Source organism: Aplidium turbinatum, chromosome 1, assembly GCF_918807975.1.
Source record: "Aplidium turbinatum chromosome 1, kaAplTurb1.1, whole genome shotgun sequence".
NCBI lineage: Eukaryota > Metazoa > Chordata > Ascidiacea > Aplousobranchia > Polyclinidae > Aplidium > Aplidium turbinatum.
The window spans coordinates 41,977,494-42,005,065 of NC_137472.1; the positions used below are offsets into that span (position 1 = coordinate 41,977,494).

Consider the following 27,572-nt stretch of genomic DNA (forward strand, 5'->3'; position numbering starts at 1 on the left):
CAATTGTACTGAACGAAGAAATGGAATAATTTCAAGAAACGGATTATTGCCGCACACAATAAAAATCGGATATATATAGCGGATTTATTAACTTGAAACCCTTTTTTAAAGTGATGATGAGACTTTGATTATTTGACAACAATTATTCCTTTTTTCAATCTTTTACCAATCCACAACCGACTTGTTCAGTGATTTTACAGAAGAAATAAAGCGCCTCATTTTATTGCTTCATAATGTTTGCGAATTGCAATAGTTCAGTTCAAAAATTTGACCAACCCACTCATTTTTCACGCAATTGTGAAGAAACACATTCAGTGATGCAGAGTGGAGTTAAAAAAACATCAAAGCAGGAAGAAGAAGATGATGTCTCTGCATTATCTTTTCAAACAGCAGATATTATTTGTAAAGGTGGTGAAAAACATTGTTCCAAACATCTTTCATTCTCAAGTCTTCATTTCATTCGTTTACATTCTTTTTCCAATCTTACTATCTCTTTCTTCCTTTTGATCTCTTCAACCGGACAAAAAGCCTTCTCTCTCCATCTGAGAAAGCATCGACGACACAGTTTTAATGTGTTCAGTGGAAGAAAATTCTTGATTTGGTTTATCTTGCTTCAACAAATGTAAGTCAACATTTACAATTATTTAGCACTTTTGTATTAATGTAGCCCAACTTTTCACAGGTGGCTGATTTGAATATTGATGGGATTATGAATGAATAAATTCGAATTCATTTAACTATCTCATAAGCTTGATCTTTTAAGCCAAATACTGGAACTTTAAAACTGTCCTATTGTGCTTTTATTATAAACTTGTTGCGTTTTTATAGTCAATGCAAAAGCTGTCAATGCAAAAAGCAACATGGGTTTTATTTTGCTTCACAGTCACTGTTGTAGGCTAGTTGCTTACGCAAATAATGTTGAACTTTGCAAATATGCAATTACAATTTTATACAACAGTACGGTATTGTTTTTTATATGAAAACATGTTGATCTTCATATGGTTTTATTGTATGTTCATATAGTCTAAAATAGTAGGTTACAAGTAGAGGACTTGATAAATTGATTGATTCCAGCAGTAGCAGCAAGGCTCACACAGTTGGACTTTTTATATTTCAAATTTTCTTCAGTCTAGGGTTGTTTCTTCATGTCTGTGGCTCCGTTTTCTTCGAATAAATTCTCTAGTTCGCACAAAGATAATCCAAATAACTTTACTGAAACTCACGGTTGAGTAGAACTTGTATCTTCAAAGTGATGTCGACATTTCAAAATCACTTTTTCTGTTACAAAAACATATTGCGTTTTCTTTGCTTGGTCGTATAAATTACACTCAAAGACTGTAGAAAGTGTCACTCCCATTCGTGCATGGTTGAATGGAGTAATTCTTTGCCAGTGCCCAGACGGGTGACTGCCTTCACACCTTCCTTGTTAGCATCTTTTTACTGTAACAAACAGTGCATTGAGAACAGCTACAGTATCTGTTATGTACATGTCTTTTGGAAAAGCGTCCAAAATAGAGTAAAGCTTGCAAACCAGTCGAAACTTTTGAGTCCATAAGGACTTAAAATATGGTCAGCTATACTTGGATTTGCACAAGAAGTTCAATATTTTTGCTAATGATGTCACAAAGTCAAATTAAGCGTGAAATTGTTATAAGAGTCAACGCCCGGACAGATGGTCGAGCACTGTCAAACTCTAGCGTTCATTCGACCACTCTCGATAAAAAGAACGCGAATTTTTCTTTGTTTTGAAACAGCTGCAGAAGAAGTGAATTGGCATTTACGAATTTTTTAAAGCAAAGTATTCTGTTTGCTGTTTTTTTTCTTACCTTGCTGCTTTTGAAGATATCAAATACCCAGTCTGCAAGGGAGCAGTTCACAATAAGCCTTAAACTTGTTTAGTCTTTTTCTTGGCAACGCTTTGCAAGAGAACGATGGTGTTTTCACTTTTCGGAAAGGAATGCATTGCATTGGCGGATTTAGTCGCATATGAATTTTTCTCGTTTGTTATTTATGTGTGTCTAACTGGAGTCTCATTATTAAGACTGTACGATTGTGCTGTATCGATTATAGGATTAATACGATATTCCTCTCAGCCTTTAATTAAACAAAAGTGCATTGTGCTCTTTTCTATAAGCCTATCTCTTTTTTGTCTGTGTTAGTTTTACTGGAAACTTTTAGACTGATGAGAAAAAGCAATGCTTATTATATTGTGAGTTTAGCCTACTCTCTTGCGAATCAAAAGTTTCAAGCAAACACGTCATCTCTTTTTCCTTGCATGGAATAAATTTAATATCCGCAGTTCGACATTAATCATTTTGCGTTTGTCATGATAGAAATTACGTGTTGCTCAAATAAAAGTTTTGTTGAAGCGTCGAACATAAAACCTCGCATAAATTCACACTGAATATAGAAAATGATCGCACGAGATTACAGGGTATAGGCCCACGCTTAGACGAAAAGTGTTTGAGATATAAGCAGCTATATGCGTCATTCTTGTAATGATAAAATAAATAATGGGTGAGAACGCCTGACCCTTGTCTCTATCAATATCGCTTGAGTTGATCGGACGTAGAAAAAAGGCTGGTTCATCTTCAACTTGTGGTCATTTAAATGAAATTGCAATGATTTGAGATATGTTGAAACACGCTTTTAAGAACAAAAACGTTTCAATTACGTAAACTAATCTGATGATTTACCTCACATCGGTACTCACAAATAACCTTGTTTTTATGACACATTCTTTTGTTATTTTTTCTTCATTTATTGAAAAACAACATTGGAAAAAATACCGAAAACGGATTTTCTGTTGAGCTTGTCCTCAAGCGAAAAATTAGTCGAAATAAGCAATTGTAATGTGCAATAACCGAAAGTATCCTTTCACAACTAGTTGCATAGGTTAAAAATCATTGTTGTAAATACTTGTGTAGACCATTTTACTCAACGAGTTATCATTGTAATTTGTAATATTGTTGACTTCTTGGTTACTGCACTTAACAAGTTTTCATATGCTAGTGCGTCGCTAGTTGGCGCAATAGCCTACGCAACAAACTTTAGACCAAGCCTTATCACGAGTGATGAAGCTTCACTCCATTTTTGACTTTCCATGATTTCCTATTCAAATCTTACCGGATCATAATGTTCTATTTGGAAATACGTTCACGCTTTTACAGTCCATACAATAGACAAGGATGTCTTCCTCAAACTTTAAAACAGATATTGTAATTCGTCGTCATTAGCATTAAAAGCATATCGTGAAAAGCATATCAAGGAAAAATCGTTTGACTTTATGCAGTGGTTAGGAATAAGGTGAAAGCTTGATCGTATAGATTGAACTAACTTGGAAACAAAGATGCAGCATGGGAATATCAAGACTTTGAGGCATTTATTTAGTATAAGTTTCCGATTTACCCCGTTTACAATAAAAAACAATAAAGATAAATTTATTCTGTTAATTTGTTTCTTGCACCCTTTGAGTGGTGAGCATCATTTTTACAAATTCAGTTTTGTCGAAACCTATCGCTGATCGTTATTTCTTCTAATGTAGATAACCTAATCTGTTAATGTGCATAAGTTAGGCTATGTGAGTTACCTAAAGAGAAAAAGAGCAGTCTGATGTCTCATGTTTCTGTATCAGTTACTGAATTGTGCCCATTAGCTTGGTTCTTACAGTTTTTGTATGTAAGTTGTCATTCTTCTATGCGTGTGTTTCATACTCTTAAATACCTGATATGGAAGCCAGACATGCAACCATAAAGCAACTAATTAAGTAATTAAGCTTTGCAGGTGACACAAGCTTTTTAAATCTGGCAAGAAATTATTCCCAGCCAGCAAAAGTTAACACTTTCAAACCACAACTCTCTCTTCCAGAATTTGTGAGAATATTTGAAGAGTTATCCAGAATGTACTGTAACTGTACTTGCAATGATAGCACACCCTAGTGATGGTGAACCATCACGAAGATATAACGAAACAAAACTAATATGTCTGAAAGTGATGTAGTCTAGCAGATGATTTTTTTTTTATTAATCTACAAATCGCTTTTGTACAATCATAGCACAAACTGAAAGTAAAACACAGAAGTTAAAACTAGTTTAAAAAAATAATATGAAATTGTTTTGGCCTCACTCGACACGTTTCAATTGGAAAAATATCCACTAGTTGCAGCCTACATACAAAAGAAATATCAACAATTACACTCAGTCATATATTTTCTACTTTTTTTTTCAGAAGAGTTGAAACGACAGACAAAATTTTTGTTTATTGAATGAACTTATGTAAAACTAAGTTTTCTGATGTATGTTTCGCAGTGCAACAATGGTTAACCTAGCTACCTGAGATGGCCATGACTTAACCAATATTTGGGCCAATAACGGAACCCAGAATCACATGCTCGACGACAAAAATCATCATCACAAAAAACTTCACAATGTTTGCTTTTTAAGCAAACCACATCAGACATAAAATGCAACTGCTTGAAGATTATTTTAGATGTAGTGCTGAAAAACATTAAACGATTGTTTTAGCTTCGCCACAAACGCCGTAATTTCTTACTTCTCAAAGATAAATTCGTCAATTATAAGGTTAAAATATGACTTGCAAACTTTCGGGAGAGTTTTTTGTCAAAGAAAAGGTTAGATCTGTGTTTTTCAACCTAACAGCAGTGAGCAATGTATGACAACGAATGGCACCGCGACTGATTCGCAATCACTTTGCGGACTTCTTGACAAGACGGAGACGCTTACCAGCGGAAACAAAAACTTAGCAGCAGGCTGTAGCTCAAAGACTATGTCTAGCATGGATAAACTTTTTGCATCCCTTCTTACTAAATTAGCCTACATTAGCCTGGCTGGACGGTTTTCTGCTTTAAGTATCCGACAAGCACGTCAGTATTGCCTATGAGAAGTGCTCTGCTCATATTAGCCTCATTCACAGCCCGATTACCGATACGTTGTGTGGTGTGATTAGATGCCTGTGCTTTTCTTCAAGAAACTATATGCTTATCAGTTCATGTAGGCATCCAACCTACTAATCCCCTAGTATGAGCTTGTCTCGTTCAAAAAAGTCCAACCAGTGACATTTCTGAGACATTTCTTCCATCCGCAAAAAAAAAATTAAAAATCGGTTTGATACGAATGAAGTAACGACCTAAATAAAGGCTCAGGACAAGTTACTTAATACAGGGGTATTGGGTATTATACGTTCAAGGCATAAGTTCGTATAGTAGTCATTACTACAAGTTACACTAAGTTGTAAGCTGCATAGTGTAATTCCAAAAAGCATTGAAAACCTAGGGGGGTAAAAAATCATGAATTTATTTTTTTCCTGAATTATTTCTAATTCTCACTCTTTTTCATTGTTGGAAAAACGTTTAGCTACAGGCGTGCCGGAATATTTCTACGCTAGACTAAAGTTATGTCACATCTGATGTACAGCATTATGATATCTATAAATGAATTGGTGATAATTAAATGTGCTAGTTCGTAAAGCATGTTTCAATTTGTTTCAAGTTGAGCATGTTTTCAGACTGAAATTTCATTTTATTTCACACTTTGTTTTGTGTCATAATTGTTTTGCAAGGGTAACTGCTCATAACCTAGACAGAAAAGCAACCGTTTTTTTTACATTGATTCAATGTCTGCAGACGTTAAATAACTCACGTCACGCAGATAGCTGTAGTCCAGACATCAATCAATGCGACCTTCTAAAACAACTATCATTTCAACTGTTTTGTTTGATTTAATTATCGTAATTTTTTTAAAGAAATTACAGGAACCAATTTTTTGACTTTGTATTTAATCAATTGATGAAGGTTCATTATGGACGTGGAAAAAGGCAAAGCCATAAAATATATACTATTTACCGAATCAAATATTTCTAAAACTAAAACTGCATTGTCATCGAAAGATGATTTTCTGACTCCAATCTTATTTACTTGACTTCGCAATTACAGCGGTTATTGTTGCATTACTGCAATGCTAAAGCATTCTACAACATTCCCAAGCAGTAGTTCTGGGCACGTACAACCAAGGAGGTCACAGCAAACGCAAAGTTTTAGTTTGCTTTCACAATTCATCTTGAACCATGAAACAAAGGCTTTCTTTAAAACAAAAAATACTCGTATTAATTTTGGCTCTAGACAGTTTGAATTAGCACAGCTGTTGACTTTTCCTACTTCTTGGCAATGACGTAAGTCGCTAACTTGGTTCAAAGTGGATAGTTGAGGTCAAGGGTCAAGAGAGTGGAACGGCGTTTTGGCAAGAATGTTGCAGCATTTAGCCAGGAAACGTTACTTTCTGACAAAAGCCTTGTTGATATTGATGCAGCGTCTTTGCACGAAACAAGTGCTGGTATTTTTTGAACGAAATGTGAAAACTTACTACACGCTGGGTTGTTGTCCTCGGTCACTCAACCGGAACCACAAGATCAAGGCGTGAAAATGTAAACGTGTGACGTCAGCAGACATAAAGCAAGCTTGTTCGAAATAAAATGTAGAAAAATGCAACTTTGTTAGAAGTATATTTTTATCAATGGAAATTCACTTGTAATGCAAGTTGAATCATCTTCAGCAAAGATTGATCTTTCGTTTAATCAAAGTATTTGAGGTTGCCTTCGATGCTTCGATACATAAATTACGTTGTCATTGGTAAAACTGAAATGTTTGCTAAAAGGTTGTTAAAAAAAGTGAATTATATCAATCGTTGACATTGTGTCGAACTTCCGTAATCTTTTTTAAATGCTGAAGATTCTTCTAATTTTCGTTGTTTGATTTGATAGTCTTTAGAAAAATCAAAATACCCAAGAATGCGACTCCAGTGAATGATAACTAAGTATTTTCAGTTTTGTAGCAAATAATTGTGAAAACTAATTACTGTATCTTGAAAGTGCTAATTTAAATTTGTGGACGATGTGAAATAAAAATACAGTAGGCCTATATCGAAAATGTTTTTTTTACATTTTTATACTTGTTATGATCTTAAAGTAACATTACTTTTGACCATGCCTTTGTTTTTCATCATAAATTTTTTCATTGTTAAATTTTTAGTCTTTTTTCTCACATCAGTACGTAACAGTTTTCATTTTATCCACAGAGTATTTTGGTGGTTATTACTCAAATGTTTACATTTCCAGCAATGCATGTCAACAGTTGACTATTTCTAGAAAACCTACTTTTGTTTCAAAGCGTTATCAATAAAACCATAATTTGCAAGTTAAAACGACAATGCTTGTGAGTCATTTGTTAACTCTTTCATCTTGAGTTACCTTATCCGCCATATTTTTCCTGTTTGAAAAATCCTTAAAATTAGAGAAAAATCTTACCAAGATTAGATCAGTTTCGACTTTCGTTTGTCCAATTATGACCAAAAAATGACGCTTGCTGTGTGTTTTGAGCCGTGACGGGGAAAAGAAAGCTCAGGCAATCGCTCAGCATGGATGATCTAATTCATCGTGTCTCGTTATGCCTGGCCCACCGTATCTCAACGCTCATGCCACCGCAGCATAGTCTGGCAGGAATATGCCTGAAACAAGTTCGACGTTCATCGTCGAGGTGTGATGGCTGTTAACATGTAGTAGATGCAGTATATCGTCGAGTGCAGAATGACATCACAATTGTTGAAAGTTATTACACTATTGTTTCACAATGGTGAAAGGAAAGAAAGAAAGAGCGATGCTATGATGCTTTAAAAGTTGGTGATATTTGTTGGGGCAAAGAAACAGTAAATTTTATCTTGAGGAAATTTCCAAATGTCTAGCTCGGTGAAATCAGCAAAGATTGCATCAATTCATTGTTGTTAGAAGTTGTATAGAAAAAACTAATAACAGAAAATTACGTTGCAATATTGCCCTATATAGTAGATGACTTCCTACGGTTTTAAGAGTTGCTTTTTCGGACTCAAAACTTCTGGGTTATGCGGTTAAGGTATATGCGAGGTTGAAGGGAACAGCAAAGCATTAACTATTTAATACAAACGAAAGAACACGTGTAATTGAGCTATTTCAATAAATTTCGTGATGTTTTCATAGCTATCTTAAGTAACCAAAAGATTTCGGATTAAAGATAAAGTGACAGGGACCTTGCTCAGGTATCTTAGACATGTTCCGCCTAATACTCGGCTTAAGTTACTATTTCAAGCAAAAGTGTGTAATTACCGGAGCCAGCTTAAAGAAAATTGACCACAAAATTTGAGATTACACTGAGCTTAGTGACCGATGTCCTATAGTCTCTATGAGGCGTATCGGAAAATCACTTGCCATTTTCTACATTGAAAGGAGGTTAGAATAACTTCAATTTTGACAACTGTTTATCAACAGAACTTAAACTTTCGTTCGTATGTTTGGTAATTTTTTTTTGTGAATGAAATCAAGAGACAAAATGCTTGGCCGTCCCACACAGCAAAGTCCGTTATTTTACATTGATTTAACGTCTGCAGACGTTGGATCAATGTAAGCATGACGGGTTTTGCTCTTTGAAGATGAGCTGCTAGCACTTTCCAATCAGCAAATCAGTCTGTTTTACATTAATTCAACGTCTTCATGTTCAACTTGATTCATCTGATTTGCTGGTTGTGCAAGCAGAGTATTCCAACTTTTGCACTTGTATTCTGTGAGCTATTGGACCGTACCTATTCCAACAAATTTTCTTAAAGTTTATGGTTTGCTTCATTTGCATCATAAATTAAGCATTTATATGTAGCATTTTCAGCAAGTTAGGCATAAGTCAGAAATGTTATACTTGATGTCATCATAGACCTAGAATAATTGAAAATAGAAATTAAACAAGAAACCATGCTTTCGTTGTCACACCGTTTGAGACCTGTTATTCTTGCTATTGCTATTTTCTTCAACTTTGATCCAGAAAGATTTGTGTAAGTTGCATTTCGTTTACGCAATAGTGATTGATGTAATATATATGCAGATGCGTTCATCGCTTTTAAGTACGTATGTTGTTTTGTTAGATATTTTTACAAACTGCTTTGAAATGACATTGAGGTGGTCAAGATAAAATTCTTTCAGTTGAAAATGGCAAAGTGTTTAAAGTTCATAAATTTACTGAATTTTTCAAAGTTTACTTAAAATTATCTACGATTCATTCAGCCATCACGAGCACAATATATCTCCCTAAGTCTATATTATGCATAATGCAAACTGCATAATGCATATAATGCAAACGAGCAGTACCATCCTAAGTCTATACATTGCACTTTACATTATTTACTTTGAGAACTGCGACAGTTGGCTGAAATTGGCCTATTTTAGAAACTTTTTTTATTGACACTATTTTGCATCCAACTGGTTGGTATGAATTATTATTATTACTCTAAGGATGCGTATCACTACAACATGCAAAACGTCAGTAAAACTTAAAGCAATTCGCATTTTTTACCTGCGCATTCTATTTGATATGAAAAGCTTCACTAGAAACGCAAGTTGTCTTGACAAACATACCGACGTTTTTGTATTTTGCTTCACACGCTTAGCAGCCCAGTCCAATAATAATAATACTAAAAAGATGAGTACCACTGGGCTAGATCAACGTGACCGTGTGCAGACGCAATCGAAACGTACGTCTTACATTACGTCGTTTATGATATTTAATTACAAGCATCAAAACATTCAGCTGTTTTTTCATTGCTTTAATCTTGTCAAATGCTAAATTAATGTAAAAATGATAGTTCTCATGCTGGAATTTGGTCAAATTGACCTTCGGCAAAGCAAAATAATTACTGCGATTCGAGTAATTCTACCCGTGGCGAAACGATACGAAAACAATCTTTTTACAATTTAAGCGTTAGTGTTATATTTCGCTGTTTCTTTTTTGACAAGTACAATTGATAGTAAAGTAGATTTTGTTGCCCGGAATTTACTAAAACGTCAAGTCATGTTATTTAGAAACTGCTTTGTTTTGTCTTTTTGTCGAAGATTGTGTAATTTATGGCGATCGATAAGATATCAATTTAAGTGTTGATGAATGTTTTAACATAAATTTAACTTGGCTATCACAAAGTACCAGATGGGAAAGTATCGCCCGAATTGCTCAATTGTTCATCTCAGTTGCTGCATGTCATTACTTCTTTTATATTTAACCATAGACAAATAAAACCTAACAACCAGACGGCATTTAACATAATAACATGAAAATAAACCAAAACGTTTTCGGCCATACTCATGTTAGCCCTTTTCAAGTAACCACCTGACTGATGTTCTTGATAAATTGAAATTACAGATATGATCTACATACACAAAAATCGAAAAAAGAAACGTATGAGAATGAAACGGCAAGGCAGAGGAGAGGCAAATCTTTCATATTTTGATCGAAACAAATGTCAAACTGAAGTTGTTTTGCTTCTCGAATATTCATTTCCATTTAAATCAGCCTTTTCCTTTTATTGGAAAAACAAATGGTTCAGCAGATAATATTCCCGAAGCGTAATTTGAAAATTATTACTTTAGGCCAGAAGAAAAAGTGAAGTAATGGTAGCAATACACTGTAAGCAATACTTTTGTTTCGCATCCTTGTAAAATAAGTTGCTTTATTGTTGAAACTATTCAGCTTTTTTGTTTTAATTAAAAGTTTCAAAAGAGGCTAAAAGAAGATAGACTTGAAACTGCCATGTCTAATCGTGGTCTAATACATTTTCCTTGAGATCTAAAAACTAAAAGCTTTCGCTTTCTCAGATAAGTTTAAATTCATAAAATAGCTGCAGAGATTTTGTACAATGCAAATATTTAAAAATAAAATCTTGTTTATTGCCAATTGAATGCCACGAATCTGTGGCCATGTGAAATGATCCATGCGGGAAATCAGTTTTTATATTAATTTGCTGGGTGGGAAATACTCGGTTCGTGAACGAATAAGAATTGCTATATGTTATGTAGTTGCGTTTAACGATTGTGATTTAAGCCTTCAGCAAATACAGGTGGTGCACGTAAGAAAAGTCACAATTAGGGTTTTTAACTAGACAAAAAATATTCATTAGTTTGCAACTAAGTTTACATTTTTAAATTGAAACACTACAAGATTTGTAAATATGGTCGAAAAGAAAAAAATTGTCTGGCAAGGTAACTTTTACGCTGCTACTGCTGCTAATATTCTATGACAAACGAGATTAGTCGCATATGAGAAATTTTGAACACTTTTAATTCTTGAGTTACATTATTTTTTTTATTTCTTTAATGTTTTTAGAACGTGTATCAAAATATTGACATGAAAGCAAACTTGCTACTTGGATGATTCGCATGGAAGTTTGTTAAGCTATTCTTGAATTCACGAGCAAGTTGTAAAAACAAGTTTATGTGCAAAATGCTGTGAAGTCGGTTGCTATAAAGTTGAATTGAGGAATATTCAATTTCGACATTTGAAATAATTGCCATCATCGCGTTACTTCAACGTTGCTAATATTAATAATCAACGTCAAAGTAAGACACTTGAAGGCAAAATTTCAAGCATTACCTAACCTCTGTCACGTATGGATAAGCAAGGTAGTGATTTCAAAGAAGGAAACATCGTAAAAAGCAACAAATATATTCTTCTAGAAAAGCTCACCAATGCTTTAAAATTTTCCGGTTTGCAAGCCAAACGTTGGTAATCATCGATTAAACAAAATGACCTTTCAAAATATTGATGGGATAAAAATTGCCAAAACAATCTCATCGTTTTGCACTGACCCGGTTCTTGTAATTTTGCAAAAAAAAAATACAGGAAAAAATTTGTTTGCTACAAACTCCCTTTGTAGCAAAGCATTCCTTGTCCATTTCTTAGTTTGCTAACATTACTGTTGTAGCGACAAACCAAAAACGAAATTTTATCGGGAAAAACCTTGACTGGACAAAAGTATCATTCAATGACAATGTGATTCCACTCAACCCAGACAGCAAAATATGTCATCTTTCTGTCGGGGGAAAACCACCAAACAATATGAAAGTCAGAAAAGTAAACTTTCAAGGCGTTAATACGAGCTTCATGGAGTGGGCAGTGGTTTGTTTCGACACCGTGTTCTTTGTGAGAGGCGGATAAGCTGATATTGTAGTAGAACGAAGCCTATAGTTGCCAAAAGAGGGACTGACGTAAAGACCAAAGTCCTTCGGTGATTTCATGTTGCACCATCATGTCACAACATAAAAATAACCGTAAACATCGTTTTGTCCTTCATTTTCCATATATTTTTTCTTTGGCGATAGACGAACCTTTTGACAAAATACTTAAAAGCGATTTTGAACTTCTTCTTTCGTATGAGAGGTTGTTTTTGGACTACATTTCATTGGGGTCAAATGTCCGGGCATTCTTCGAGCAGCCACTTGATTGTAGAGTCCTCCAGCGTTGACAGGCCAACTGCCCTTGGAGGAGTAAACGTCGGGCAGTGGTATAGGATGTGATCTGCTGTCTGTTCCTCTGCACCACAGTTGCATGCCGCAGATGTTGATAGGCCCCATTTGTGCATCAAGTAAGCGAAGCGCCCAACACCCGTGCGGAGGCGATTCAACCGTACCCAGGCAGGTCGGCTAAGCTCCTTTCCTGGTGGCATTTTCCTAAGCTCCTTTCCAACTTAAAATGAGACAGGAACCTTTTTGTCACTTCCTAAGACTTGTTCAATTAAATGATCATCATCAGTCGCCATCTCTGCAAACGCATCAATATAGGTTAGTTGTTTTCAAGAGTGGCGATTTTGAGCTGACTCGCTCAGCGTCGCCAAATTGAGTCCGGTCCATGCCTAAATTTTCTCTTGCCATCATTTTGGTTGTCTGCCACGTTTTCTCTTTCCTTTCACTCCACCTTCTGTGCAAACTTTGCTGATTCCAAATTTTGATCTTTTAGTGTTGCCGAACAGTTGCAGAAATTTTGATTATATGATATAAAATGTTAACTAGTTTTGAAAACAAATAGGGATGAGAGTATTGCAGTTTTTACCGCTGTATTGTTTTCGTTTGCACCACATTTCTATTAGAAGGAAGTTTTCATTTAAGGATGTTGATGATGACAATAACTGATGACGTGCCTGATTTGTAATGTTACGTTAATGGACAATAGTTCAAAAGAAAAATGTAAAAATAATTTCAATAAGATTGAAATTGTGTTTGGCAGTATCAGCAACACAGTTCTTGTTTAACTGAAAATGAAATGCTACATTTTATTGCTTTATTGATTTCAAACATCTAAAATGTTTAATCTTGTTATTTTCAGTGCACTGTCGTCCGTCGTAGCTCTAAAATCGAGCGAGATTTGCAAACAGATCAGAGGTTTCACCCCCCAGCAAAGGAGCATGTGTCAGGCACGTCCTGATGCCATTGTTTACGTCAGTGAAGGAGCGCAGTTGGCTTTGGCCGAGTGTCGATGGCAATTCAGACACAACAGATGGAATTGCACAATGAAAGGAAATCAAACTGCATTCGGGTCGGAATTGAAATTAGGTGAGTTACACCATATCGCTTTTACATTAACGATTTACTTTCAATCAAAAAGAAAGTCTAAAATGTATTAAATTAAAAACGAAATAAAATCAAGACTTCAAAGGTTTTACCTTTTTGTTTACTTTTGTAAAAATAGTGCGGAAATGCTGATAATTGGTGTATCCCCTGTGGTCTGCTTTGACGTCATGAGTCGCCCTAAAACCGAAGTAGCAATCGTGCCCCATGTCAAATAGTTGGAATTAGGCTACATACCAAAGACAAAAAAGCATTGATGCCAGGTCACCGAAAGAATAAAGTTAGAGCAATGGCTTTTCTGCTGAAATTCCAACTTTCCAGATCCAGTTATTTTAAGAAAACAAATGTGTTCTATCGCATTTTTTCAAACATGTTGACAAATTGCTCTTGTGCCTGATAAATTTCTTATTGTTCTCTGAAGTGAGTTCTTGTTTCTTTCAACCGCTCTGATTAAAACTTTGTGATTATAGCGACCCGTCATTGTGACGAATGCCATGCGCACAAGGTTGTCTTGAAGCAGAATCGTCATTTTCTCGACAGCGATCTTGCTTTTCAGTTTAGGTTTTTGAGAAGATCAAGCTGGTTCAAGCGTGGGTCTGAACACAGGCTTATTGAAACAACGCCAACAAAAATCACAAAAAGCAATTTGTTTCTACTTCTTGCTACAACCGAGCAAATTTTGTGCAATCGCTCAGCAAATGTTTATCACCAATATGTTTTGATAGTCTTGAGAAAGAGCAAAGTTGTTGCTGTGAGCCCACCTCTGCAAATTCCCATGATAGCCAATCTCCCTTCAGATTTGATTGACTTTTGGGCATGGCTTTCAAAATTGTGTAAATACGTCACCAGTGGCTCTGCATTCAGCGCCAAGATTTGAAGGTCAATCGTAGTTACTGTGACACAATTTAGAATTAATTGTACGAAATCCACGTTTATGCAGTTTTTTTGTTGACCTTACTGAATAATTAATTATTATTGATTATTTGATTATTTTTTCTCTTGTTGTGTTGGCTCAATTTGCTTGAGTTTGGAATATTTTACGAAGTGCCAACAGCATTAAGCCTCAATGAATACCAAATTTCTAGTTTGCGTGCTCTGGCTGGGCTTTTTTTCTGTTCCTTAAGAATCTGAGTAAGATCTCATAGAAAAACTTTAAAGAAGATTTTCCTAAGTCTTTCACTATTCTAATACAACACATCAACACTAATCTGACTGGTCATTTTCCGTATAATCCACTGAAATTTCTGTTAATCTATGTTTTTTCTGGTGTGAAGATGAAAAGTGAGAAATTATAATGGGAGAAAGGTAAAACTTCAAACTTTGTACGATCATGATGCTTGACGCATTAACTTCAGATGAGAGGAATTTTCTTTGAAATTTGATCTACTGTATTTACTATTATATCGCTCCCATTATTTTACGTGTTGCATCAAACCTATATTACTGTCCAGTGATATGTTGAAAATGCACTTGTTCAACCATGCTATGATACTTCTGCGTGTATAGCTGAGATCTGACAGCTGCGCTCAGATTTGAAAGTTCAAGTGAAAACGATAATCGCGAATGAAATAGATGTTTTTAATCATTCAAATTGATTGGAAGTTCCACAATTAGAAGCTTGACTTCTTACACATGAAGAAGATCACCATGGTTCCATTATTGGCTATTCCTAGTAGCTATGATAGTGGGGTTCAAGGGATACTTTTGGACTAGGGATGATATTAGGCGCCCGATACATTTGCAGGAGGCCCAGGAAGTTAAAGAAAACGTTGCATTAACTTTTGCCATCGTGTATTTTTTTGAGCGGTGTCTTGTTTGTGAGGTCCGAGAGTGTCATTGGTACCAGGCCAAATTACGCAGGGCTGTAGAGTAGGAGTTGGTGTGGGTGGGATTTTGGCATGTCCAGAGTCGGAGTCGTTAAAAAACGGCCGACTCCGGATTGTTAAAAAACAGTGATAAGATTTTTATTGCAATTCATTTTTTCAAAACATTGTCACTTGTTCTCGGTGTTGCGCTCCAAACGTTTGCCAGAAAATAGAAAAGTTGGTTCTTGCCAGTTTTGTGACAGTCGCCGTTTCAATTTTAATTACACATTTAATGAAATTTGTTTTTTTTTAAATAAAAAAAGACAAAAATTCAATAAAATCTGGTAAAGTTAATTTGTTGACGTTTTTGATTGTTGATCATACGGTAGCCTACTTAAATGAAAGCAGTCGAGAGCACTAGCTACTCGGGCAAAGCAAAATATAACAATCTTTTAGTCCTGCTTTAATGGAAGCGCCTAAGCGGTATGTCGACTATTTTGTAGGTCTGTTGTATTTCGAATCTGAACAGTTACAGCTCACTTATTTGTAAGTTCGACAGCTTAGTATCGTAGTTTTGAACTTCACAAAGACCTCATCTTGGGAACTAATATATCATCTTACTACGTTACTGGATTACTTTTTCATGACGTGTGGGAAACGATATGGGCGCGAAGGGTGTGTTTGGGATGGGAGTCGATCCGATTACCTTCGTGTGACATGTTGAGCGAATTTAAGCACAACAAACATTTTTTATCAGTTTTATCTTCCTTTGTTTTTGTGGGATGTGCGAATTCGGATTTAGCAGCTCGTCTTCTTGTCAACAGGGTCTTTATGTTATTGATTCTGTCAGCATTGTTTGCAAACATTCAAGACATCTAGTTTCAAGGCTAAGTCAATGAAAATACGTGAAAAAATCTTGATTGTCTTTTAATATTTGTGATCAGATTTAGTGAGATTTTAAATAACATATACTGCCTTTTTTCAGATATCAAATAAACACCCAAACAAGAATCTCTGCAATTTACTCAATGCTGTCGTTCTGTGAGAACATTTTGTCTACCCACATGGTGGCAGTCATGCACATCGTTAAAAGATCTCATTCGTTTCGGTTTAGGGGATTAACTTTCGTGCCGTTGAATCCCATGGTATTACAGAGCAGCACGCGATTTGCAAGGGGTTGAGGAGTGGCTGTGTAGCTTACCCGACACGCTAAATGAACCGTTTGACGAACTTACTATTTTGCCTTAAAATCAACGGATGTTGATGTTCAATGAGCATTTAACGGCAAATTTCCCAACTGAGATTTTTGATCACAAGTTACCACTGCGGTTTGCAGCAATGAACTTCACTTTGCAGAATTACAGTCATCAAAGCATTTTATAAAATCGAAAAATCAAAAGCATGAATAGCAAATTGAACAAACGCAAAGTGCAATATTAAAATACAAACAATATTTGCGATTGTAAAATGTTGAATTAACAATTTCCGAAAAGAAGGTTGTTTACAGGCCTACACGTACTGTACGTAAATTATTTAATGCTGGATGCAAATGAAAAGGATTAACTAACTTTTCTTCAAAATTGTAAAGCAAAATTATTAAGTTAATGCAGCTGCACAAATGAGGTCGAGCTTATTTCAAACTGTCATCTTGTTTCATTAGAAATTTTGGTTTTGTTCTTCCTATTTTCCGTATTATTGCTTGAAGCATAAAAACATAAGAACTCTCAGAGTTTTGTCCTATTTGTTAACGTAATGTGTGGGGCAAAAGCTTAAATAGATTTTACTGTATATCTATCGCTCGCTCGTAATTATTCAAGAAATGTTAAATGGAAAAAGAAGTATTTATTGCAGCTTAGACAAACGTTCATCGCTTGAGCCTCAAAGAAAGCTTGTGATAAAATTGCTGAGCATAAAACTATCCAATTTTCAAACAAATCATCCAGTCGGCCAAACCACGTCTGCTGTTATAATTTATGATATCGTCGATGTTGAATTTCACGATTTTCACATTTTTTACAGCATCGAAAGAGAAGGCTTTTGACTACGCCATCAAATCAGCCGGAGTCCTGTACGCAATTGTGACCGCCTGTGGCCGCGGTTTCTTGAGGTGAATTTAATTGTTCACGCTGAAAGATTTTTGCATCATTTTATATATTGTGCATGTGGGTGCCCGACTGCCCATACTAGTGATTATTTATGCGTAATCAGAAAGTTTCACTTTACATAATTTAAAGTTACTATCGGATTGGTCTGGTGCCATGGTCTGGTTTCATACTGCGAGGAATCAAACATTTTTCAAGTGTGAGTGTAGCGCCGAATACCAAAGTTTTCTCTTTCAATGATTTTTTTTTGGCGCCAAGACCAAATCCTGCCCCTAAACAGACTTCTGGTGTCACCATTTGGTTTTGCAACATTTATCAACGCCTTAAGAAAATATTTTAGTGTTACAAATTTCAAAACTATTAAATATTTCACGTGTATCAATGTTGTTTGGACGCAAAAAGCGTACTCTGTTAAACAAGATCTATACAAACAACGACTGAGTCGCATATCTGAAAGTTTAAAGTAATCCTCCGCAATGAAAATAAAACTAACTTCTGATTGTAGTTCTAACCAGTTATTTGTAAAACAAGATAGCCGTGGTACGAATACAATCTGTATCAATGTATCATCAGTTCATCACTCTACTTTCCACATATTCATTTGAACACGTCTGCACTTTTATTGGTTTTGTCACCGTTTATTTTTCATGATGATGATTTTTCATTTTACAATTAAAACTTTCGTTGTCATCATGCAAACTACACAGAAAATCCAAAACCAATATTTTAAATAGTTTTAAAGTCATTACAATCACTTTTGCTCAAAAGTAGGTTGAGAGAGGGTGGTTTGCATTTAATCTTGTACGTTTGTCGGTCTGTGGTTTTACATACGTACATTCACAATAATTGCTAATCATAAAGTAACAGCAGTATTTTGGTAGGTGCATTTTTGACCTTGATGAATTGTCAACACGCTTATGCTCACTAACTGACCCAGGGTGACCTATTAGTTGCTTAAAAACTATAAAGTTGTAACTTCTACAGTAACTAAAAAGACCACTTTTATTGCTATTCTTTTCAAACATACCTTTCTGTTTCAATACTTCTACGAAATTTAAAATATTGTTTTGCCTCATTGCACAAATACTCGATAAAGAAGTTTAACTTTTTTTGCATGAAAAAACTAAAAGTTAAAATCCACTCTTGTCGTTTCGTCTACTATTTACATTGGCGTTTTTTTAAAACCAGTTCAACCTTCTGTAATGCTTCAGAATTAACTTTTGAAGCCTGTTAGCCACTGGTTTGTGTTGTAGAGACTGCGGTTGCGCTTCAAAACGAGGCTACTACAGAACACGAAGAACAACCAAAAGAGGACCGCAGAATCAAATGGTCGAGAGAGACCGAACGAAGGCTTGGCGTTGGGGAGGGTGCTCGGTGGACATCGCTTACGGATTAAACTTCACACGAGAATTCATGGATGCTAGAGAGATTCGGCAGAACGAAAGATCCTTGATGAACATCCACAATAATGAAGCTGGACGTATTGTAAGAAAACGACAACGATCATTTTTATTTTCTTATCAATGTTGAAATTCTGCTGTTGAACACTGTTCCTGTTATGATAGAGTCATGTCGAGATTTTTGAATACTTTAACATTATGCAAGTTTGAATTGGTCAACACGATTAGTTTAGTGTTGGCAAATTGCAGAGGTTAATCTACAATTGTGCAGCATTTGTGAGCATTAACTTAAGTTAACTTTTACCAATCAATGCACAGCTCTAAACATGATGTTGTTACTAAATTATGTTAGTTTTAAGAATGGCTAAAGTAAAAAAAAGTACAATACAAGACAAAGTTGTCGGAACAAAACGGTTGTAATTTTCTTGTGAGGTTTACACTGGTAACTTTGTGTTTCATTCAATACGTTTTTGTAAATGTTGCTTTATGACGACAATATTTATCTATGGCTTATAGGCCTACGCCCAGTTGTGCTTGTTCAAATGATGTGTTACAATGGACAAGTATATTTTTGTGTAGATGTGTAGGCTATGAAAGCGATGTAAAAGTTCAGTAATATAAATAATTTTAATTTCAGGCGGTTACCAAGAATCTGAAAAAAGCTTGTCGGTGTCATGGAGTTTCAGGGTCATGTACCATGAGAACATGTTGGATCACTCTTCCCAGTTTTCGAGAAGTTGGAAATATTCTCAAGAAAAAATACGAGGGTGCAAAGAATGTGGTCGCCATCAGAGGGGGTTCTCGAGGCAGGCCGCAGTTTCTCAAGCTACGAAATCAAAAAAGAAACGTCTTTACAAAACCGGCTTTTCGGGATCTTGTTTTTCTTGACAGATCGCCATCATTCTGTGAACAAAACGACCGGATAGGAATTCTGGGTACTCGTGGAAGGCAATGCAACGCGACAGCAAATGGCGAGCGTAATTGCGCCAATATGTGTTGCAACCGAGGACACAGAACTATCGAATACGTGAAAAAGGAAAGTTGTCGGTGTAAGTTCTTTTGGTGTTGCACAGTTCAATGTGAAGTTTGTTTGAAAAACGCAACAAACCACACGTGTAACTGACGGGCGGCTTATAATTTTTATGAAACCGCTTCCCAATCGCTTCTTACGTTGTTCATGACGTAGATGATGACGTGGAAAACACGTTACATCAAGTGGAATTCTAGTCGAGCCAAACCATGAGGAGTGTTGCAGGAAAAAGACGCGGAGAACTTTCTGCTCCGATAAATTAAATTATAAGTGTACTTACGTTGTTTTTCATACCATTTTTTAACTTTTGTCGTATTCAAACATAATATGTCTAGTGGTTTCCAATTTGGAAAGTGGATCTGCTTGCGTTTGCGCCTCCACAGGTCACGTTGTTAAATCCAGGCACAGCAGCCGATGTATTGTGGGGTAACCTTGCTAATTTTTCAAATTGTTATTGAAAAACATAAAACATCCTTCATAAATTGGTTTATCAAGAAGTGCTTTCTACAATTTGTTTGCTACAAGGATTATACAAAGCAATTTATATCAAATGCCTTCTCTACAGCAAACGTAGACTATTGTTTATACTTTTGAGTGGCAGGTTGCATTATCTATTTTAAACGTGCAGTAGCCAAAGATAAAAATTTCAATTTTTTTTAATTTTCACGTCGTTTCAGATCGGAAAGCAACAGTATCTCTAACCTAAATGATTAGGGTGAGTGTTTCAGAGCTCAATTTGAAGTCTTGAAAGTAGTAACTTTCGTGGGATTTTTGCTTGATAAAGGAATTTCTTGGAAAAGTTAAACTGAAAAGCGTACAGATATAATATAAACAGCCCTTGCTTACTTATTGTATTGTTAATTCAAAACATAGTGTATCACTTTTAAAGCTTGTATTGCGAAAATACCCACAAACTAAAAAAGCACGTTCGGCTTCTAGTGACAGAAGCTAGCTCTACTGGTTTTCAGGATTTTAAAACAAATAATCTCAAAGTCGAAAGTAGATTAAATGGTCAAAACTCCTGTATTTTTGGGATTTGATGTCCGAAAATGTCAAACTTGACTGTCTTTTGCCGCTGGTGTCAAATATTGTTGAATTAACACTATACGGTACTTTCTTTGTATGGTAGCCTACAATAATGTAGTTTCCAAAGACGCGTGTAAAGAAAACTATACTAAACTATATATAAATATAGCCTACTTGTATTTAGCAAGATGTGGAGAATTTGCAATGTTTGATGTTTAATATTTTAACAATGTATTGAATTGACTGAATAAAATTTAAGCTGGTAAATCAGCTGAACAGATTTTTGAATGTTTACGTTGCTATTTTTCTGAGAGTTTGGAATAACAAAGTTAAAAAGGTTTTGCTGTGTGTTTTTCGGCTGACATTAAGTTAATTTAAAGTGTGAAACTCACAAAGACACCAGGAAAGATGGCCTACATCAATTCTGTACATGTGCTTGTTCCATCACTCTGTCAATCTCGGTGACCGCTGACCGGGCCTGCTTCAGTGGTTCAAAGCCTCTGCAACTACAAGTGTGCGATGCTACCAGGATAAAGCTCTCAAAAAAGCTTTCTTTTTTCGAGGATAAATTTTCCATCAATCATCCAGTGAACTTCAAACGTTACTGCCTTTAAAAAGTAGCAAGTTTAGCATGTTATGCGTATGAACCTTGATATTTTTTATGTTCATAAATACTGATGTCATATTTGCCATCAAACTAGTTAATCGTCGTTGTGTGAGCCTTTGGGGGCGAGGGTCTATCCTTTTACTACCCCAGATTCACGATGTTTCCGGACTACACTGGAAGGCTACAAGAGAGCAGCCAGTCTTTGGTTTCATCATCTATGACACGCAGACCTTCCAAGTCAAGTCAAGTCAATTTATTTTGTTTTAACAGCGCCATATATTAACAAACAATCAGAGTAAAATGTAGTTGTCAAAACAATGCATTGTACAACTGTTGGTTAGATTATGGCGCAATCAGGATGGTAGCGAAAGACCATAAGCAGTCATCTAGTCAGCCACCACCCCATCACAGTAAATCTAACTACACATTCATACACAATAGTGTGCAGAGGCAGGCACACTACTTCATTGAATAAAAAGGTTCGCCACTGAGATTGAAAAACAACTGCTGTTGGTTTGAATCTGCATCCTCAAACTGAGTAAGCCGAGGATGAAGATTCAAACCAGCGACCAAGAATTAACCAACGACCAATAAGTGATTGTGTGCTATAATAGGCTACAGCACTTGCGAAAGTTTTCTTGAAATAACGGGGAAAAACGTGAATACCACCACCGAATTGCAACAATTTTTATGTAAAGCATACAAAAACAGGGCAATTTGATACTAACTATAGAGAACAAAGATTAATAAGTACGATATGATGATATACTGTAAAGGTAAGTTATCCTTTGTATTGAGCACTTAAGGTACGCATGTATATTCATGTAACAGTTGGTTTTTGACATTTTTTTTAAAGCATTGGAACGGTAAATCTTTTATATCGTGTGAAATTTCACTCCACACTTGCACACACAAGAAATGGAGTGTTTTTTTGCCAAAGTTTGTTTCAAACCTGGGAAGAAAAAATCTGGTTTTAGCCTTATGTCTTGTATCATGTTGATGTATGTCGTCTAGTTTAACAAAGTAGCCAGAGAAACATGCTGGCAAAAAATTATTTTCGTACTTGAACATGAACTGTGCATATGCCAGCTTTGCAAGGTCACACACTTTTAATACCTGAAATTTGCTGTACATGTAGGTCGTCGAGGTTTTCCTGTCACCAAACAAACAGGCTCTAATAAATTTGTTCTGAATCACTTCTACCTTGTGTATTAACGTTTTGTTGGCCCTACCCCAATTAATTATTGAATATTGAAGATTTGATTGAAATAATGAAAAGTAAATTAACCGTAATGTGGATATTGGGACATAGTATCTGATTTTGTAAGCAATGCCACATACTTTACTCAATTTTGTGCAAAGGTCAGATATATGGGCGTTCCAGTTCAATCTGTGGTCCATCGTTACTCCAAGATATTTTACTTGATCAGTTTTGTTAATGCTTTGGCCGTTTAAGGTGAGAGAGAACGATTTTGCAACAGGAGGATTTCTACAAATGATCATAAAATTAGTTTTAGTGTAATTAATCGATAATTTATTAGTTCTCATCCATACATCAATCTTTTTTATTTCTTCATTGGCTTGTTGTTCTAGGCAAGTCAAATTATGGTGTGTCATGTTTAGGCTGGTGTCATCCGCAAAAAGAGTGGTCATGAAAGAGGACGCAGTAGGTAGATCGTTTACATATAATAAAAATAACAAAGGACCAAGGACTGACCCTTGGGGGATGCCGCATTTGACCGTCGAAAAGTTTGATGATAATGAGTTAAGTTTGGTGCATTGTTGTCTGTTGGTTAAATAAGACTTCATCAAGTTCCATATTTTTCCACGCAAACCATAACAATACAATTTGTTCAATAAAATTCCATGATCAACAGTGTCAAATGCTTTACTCAAGTCAAGAAAAATGGAGCACGTATAGTTATTGTTATTTAAGTTTTTGAGTAAATGATCATATATGTGAGTTATACTGAGTTCTGTCGAATCGTTTGTCCTAAAGCCGTGTTGACTGGGAGTTAATATATTATTTTTATCCAGAAATTTGATCATTCGTTCGTACAAAAGCTTTTCAAGAATTTTGGAGAAAGTGGGCAAAAGAGATATTGGCCTGAGATCGGTTAAAGCGGTGGGATTGGATACCTTTGGTATTGGGATGATTTTAGACAGCTTCAGTGGATCTGGATAGGTCTCTTGAGCAAAGCAGTTGTTGTATAATCGAGCAAGGATGGGTGAAATAATACAGTTTGCAAGTTTGATGAATTTTGTCGGGATATCGTGTATTCCAGGAGAAGTTTTTGTTTTCAATGTCATTATGATGTTTGAAACCTCACTGGGAATGATGTCTTCAAGTAAAAAACTGGATTGGCATGTTGTTGTTAAAAAATCTGAAGAGGATACGCCAGTTGGTTTAATTTTACTTGCCATATTAGTACCAATATTGGTGAAGTGCTCATTCATTATGTTTGCAAAGTGGGTTGATTTAGTTTTGTGTAAAATGTTATTTATTTCCATATTGGTGGGAAGCGATGATGTTGACTTGGATTTGCTAGTGATCAATTCGTTAATTACTTTCCATGTCTTCGATGCATCAGCTTTGTTTGCTTCAAATAAATGAGTGTAGTGTTGTCTTTTAGCTAATCTTTTTATATGCACCAAGCGGTTATTGTAAGCTTTATATTTCTTTACTTTCATGTCGTCTTTGTGCTTATAGCACGCTCGACATAGTCTATTTTTTGTCTTTATGGATTTAAGAATTCCTTTTGTGATCCAGGGTTTGTTTTGCAATTTGACTTCTTTACGGGATAATTTCCTTACAGGTGCGTGTTTATTGAGTGTTTTTTGGAACGTGTCTATGAATTCACAGAATTGTGTGTTGACGTTGTTTTTTGTAAAATCAAGGGAGTTCATAGCAACATGCATTTCAGATAAAAAGTTTTCATTGTCAAAATGCCGCATACATCGTGTCAATTTCGGAACTTTGGTTTTAAGGAAATTCAAATTAGTTACGCTCAAGAACACTGGTAAATGATCAGAAACATCATATAAACAGATACCGCTGGTTTTGTGTTAAGTGGCTTGAAGATGGTACAGTCATTGATGATATGGTCTGCGGTCTGTTCCTCGGCACCACATTCACAGGAGGAGGAAGAGGCCATTCCCCATTGGTGCATGGTTGAGCGGAAAAATCCGACGCCCGTACAAACTAGTTAATAATCTGTCAGAACGTTGTCATTGAAAAATATTACTATTGATAGTTCAACTTTATGAAAAAGTTTGTTGTAGCCTATTTAGCCCACTGTTCCTGCCCATTACCTTTGCCAAACTCTAACTATTCTAAGCTTATTAAGCTATAACTGCACTTTTCTAAATAAATGCAAAATTAAAGTAAGATAAAGATTTTAGATTTGGGTTTATAGAGTAAAGATTTTAAATTGTGAAGCTTTTTTAGCAATCGATTAAAATTTTGAGTGGCCTTCTTGAGTAAAACAATCAGTATTCAGTGGACGGTCCGTTGTGACTCGTTATGCGCGAAACGCCAAAAAATTTTATCTTACAGAAGAAAACTTTACATAGAATTAGCTTTGCCTATGACGTTATGATATGTTAGCTCATCACGTTCAATGAAAAACCATAAAACTATATGTACGGTAATCCAAAAAAATATCTCAAAAAATCGCAAACCGCGACTGCTGATATTTTCCCTCAACTGCAAAAGAAAACCAATCCAATTTCGCGTGAAAACAGTGGAACTGGCAACTCTGCTTACTCCGTCAAATTATTTTCAATTGTAAAATATTTGAAAATTTGTGAAGTGAACGCAATTACGTAGAATCGTAGATGGTCGCAAATGGACTCTATAGTTGTTTCGGACAATTTTTAAATCAAACGTCACATAAAACCGTTCAGGTCTACTGAATCTTGGCGTCTGACGTAATGGACTATTGCTAGAAATTAGCAAAGATTGCATCACCTCTGGTCACACCTGTTGAAACATTACATCATCGTTAAATCTTGAATTACGAGATATGGTGTAAGCCAAAGCCAACAGGTGCTGGAATAGCTTCATAATGCTTTTATTATTACGTCACAGAAACTGCTTACGTGCGTTTGAAATATTGCAATCTATTCTCGTCATTTTGAATTGTTGCTTAAAGGGTTGGTCGCATATTTAACTGTTTTGCTTAGTGCTTGCCAGCTGGACGAAATTTCCGTCTTTATCTCATTAATTTGTATTGTAGTGACAAGTTTTAGTGGCGTACGGTGTTGCGTCGCAATTTCGACAGCCTTGAGGCTATTTTTACAGAAATACAGTTCTTGAATAGACGTTTTAGAAGAGTGTTTCTTTTCGGTCATTGCATACAGACGAACGGATCCGTGAATCTTATGTTACAATTTTCCCACGAAGAGAGTATGGTTTATCGCTGTGACCATAAATAATAAAGACGTGGTTTGTTAGTTGGTAGGCCAAGAAGAACTTAAAGCACACAAATAATAAAGACGGTTTGTTGCTGGTTGGTAGTCTACAGAAGCACAATAATAAAGACGTGTTGTTGTCAGTTCCAGAAGAACAAAAGAAAATTAAAGACGTTTCTTCTCAGTTGGTACTGAAGAACTTTAAGCTAAAATTTAAAGACGTTTCTTTGTTGGTCCTGAAGAAAAACAACATTGACATTCATTGGCAAGAATACAGATTAAAGACAATCGATCTGTGCTTGAAGATTCAAGCGGACGAATCCAAGCAAGTTTTGTAGAACTTTAAGACTTCACACATATACCTCTACAACTACGGTATTGTGCATTTAAATTCTTTTGTATTTTTACGGTCTTTGCAGTTAAGTTTTTTATAACTTAACAGTTTGTGTGTTTGTGTAACTTAATTTTTTAATTGTTAAATTTAGCCCCAACATTTAAATATGTCTACACTCGGTGGCGACAAGGACTCGACCGCCGTCGACTCGACTGAGTTTAAGCATGATGATGTTCTTTGCGGTCGGGCAGGCTATTCTGGGGAGGGACCCAGTAACGATGAGGCTAAGTCAGTTCGAGAGGCCCGGCATCTTAGAAGGGATATTTTGAGTCAAATTGGAGAACTTTTTGTAGCCCTAGGTTCTTTGAGTGATAAGCAGGAACTGTTGATTTTTCGATCTAAGTTATCTACTTTTGAAGAAGAATTAAGGCATTTCCATGCTCGTGTTTCTCGGCAGTCGAGTGTAGCAGGAACTCAGCGATAAACACGTGTTTCGCCCATGAGGCTGGGCTCATCAGTATCGCACCACTAGTGTTCAACTGTTTTATTCGCATCAACAGCGCACGGGTACAAAGGATTGACACCGCGAGAGAGCACAAACAAACATAGCCAGGTCGAAGACTTTAGGAAACCGGCCTGTCACACCCCGCGGCGGCGGGGAGCGGCGTGATTTAGGAGTGACGATGCACCCGGAGGGTTAAGTCCACCAGCTTAGGTCGCGGGGGACAGGCTGGGGAGTCGAGGTACCTGTGGAGGGAGAGTGTGGATCGAAAACGTTACATGACCCGTACGTAAATTTAGAGTGGCGGAGCGGGCCAGGGAGACAGGCTTTTTCTGCATAGCCCAGAAAGATGGCCTGCGACGGGCCGGGCGACCTGTCGCGTGTGGACGCTGGAACCGACAGTAATTGACCGCCGGGCAGCGCCCACGTCTCCTTCACACGACCTCGGCGCAGGTACTTGACTCTTATATCCGGTCTGCCAGTAGGCAAAGCGGATAAAATTGGGGTCTACCACGAGGAAGAGAGTCAACTATTTAAGGATAATTTGGCTCTCGTGACAGACGAAATTCAAATAAAAATGTGGAGCAGAGGCTCGATTAATCAATGGAAACAAAAAGATTGGTGGGAATGTAATACATACTCACTGGAGAAGAGTAAGTGTTGAACTGTTTTATTCGCATCAGTAGCTCACGGCGCAAAAGATTGACACGGCGAGAGAGTACAAACAAACATAGCCAGGTCGAAGACTTTAGGAAACCGGCCTGCCACACCCCGCGGCGGCGGGGAGCGGCGTGATTTATGGGGTGACGATGCACCCGGAGGGTTAAGTCCACCAGCTTAGGTCGCGAGGGCCAGGCTGGGGAGTCGAGGTACCTGTGGAGGGAGAGTGTGGATCGAAACATTATATGGCCCGTCCGCAAATTTAGAATGGCGG

General features: G+C 36.3%; 1 protein-coding gene across 1 annotated transcript; it reads left to right on the plus strand.

Moving 5' to 3' along the window:
- Window positions 1-531: 531 nt before the first annotated feature.
- On the plus strand, window positions 532-20,721 carry LOC145777698 (protein Wnt-7a-like). The gene is made up of 5 exons (XM_082589136.1): window positions 532-622; window positions 13,178-13,404; window positions 17,244-17,331; window positions 18,580-18,811; window positions 19,364-20,721. Exons 2-5 carry the CDS (start codon window positions 13,257-13,259, stop codon window positions 19,847-19,849), a joined length of 954 nt encoding a protein of 317 aa, XP_082445262.1. The 5' UTR covers window positions 532-622; window positions 13,178-13,256; the 3' UTR covers window positions 19,850-20,721.
- Window positions 20,722-27,572: the final 6,851 nt, after the last annotated feature.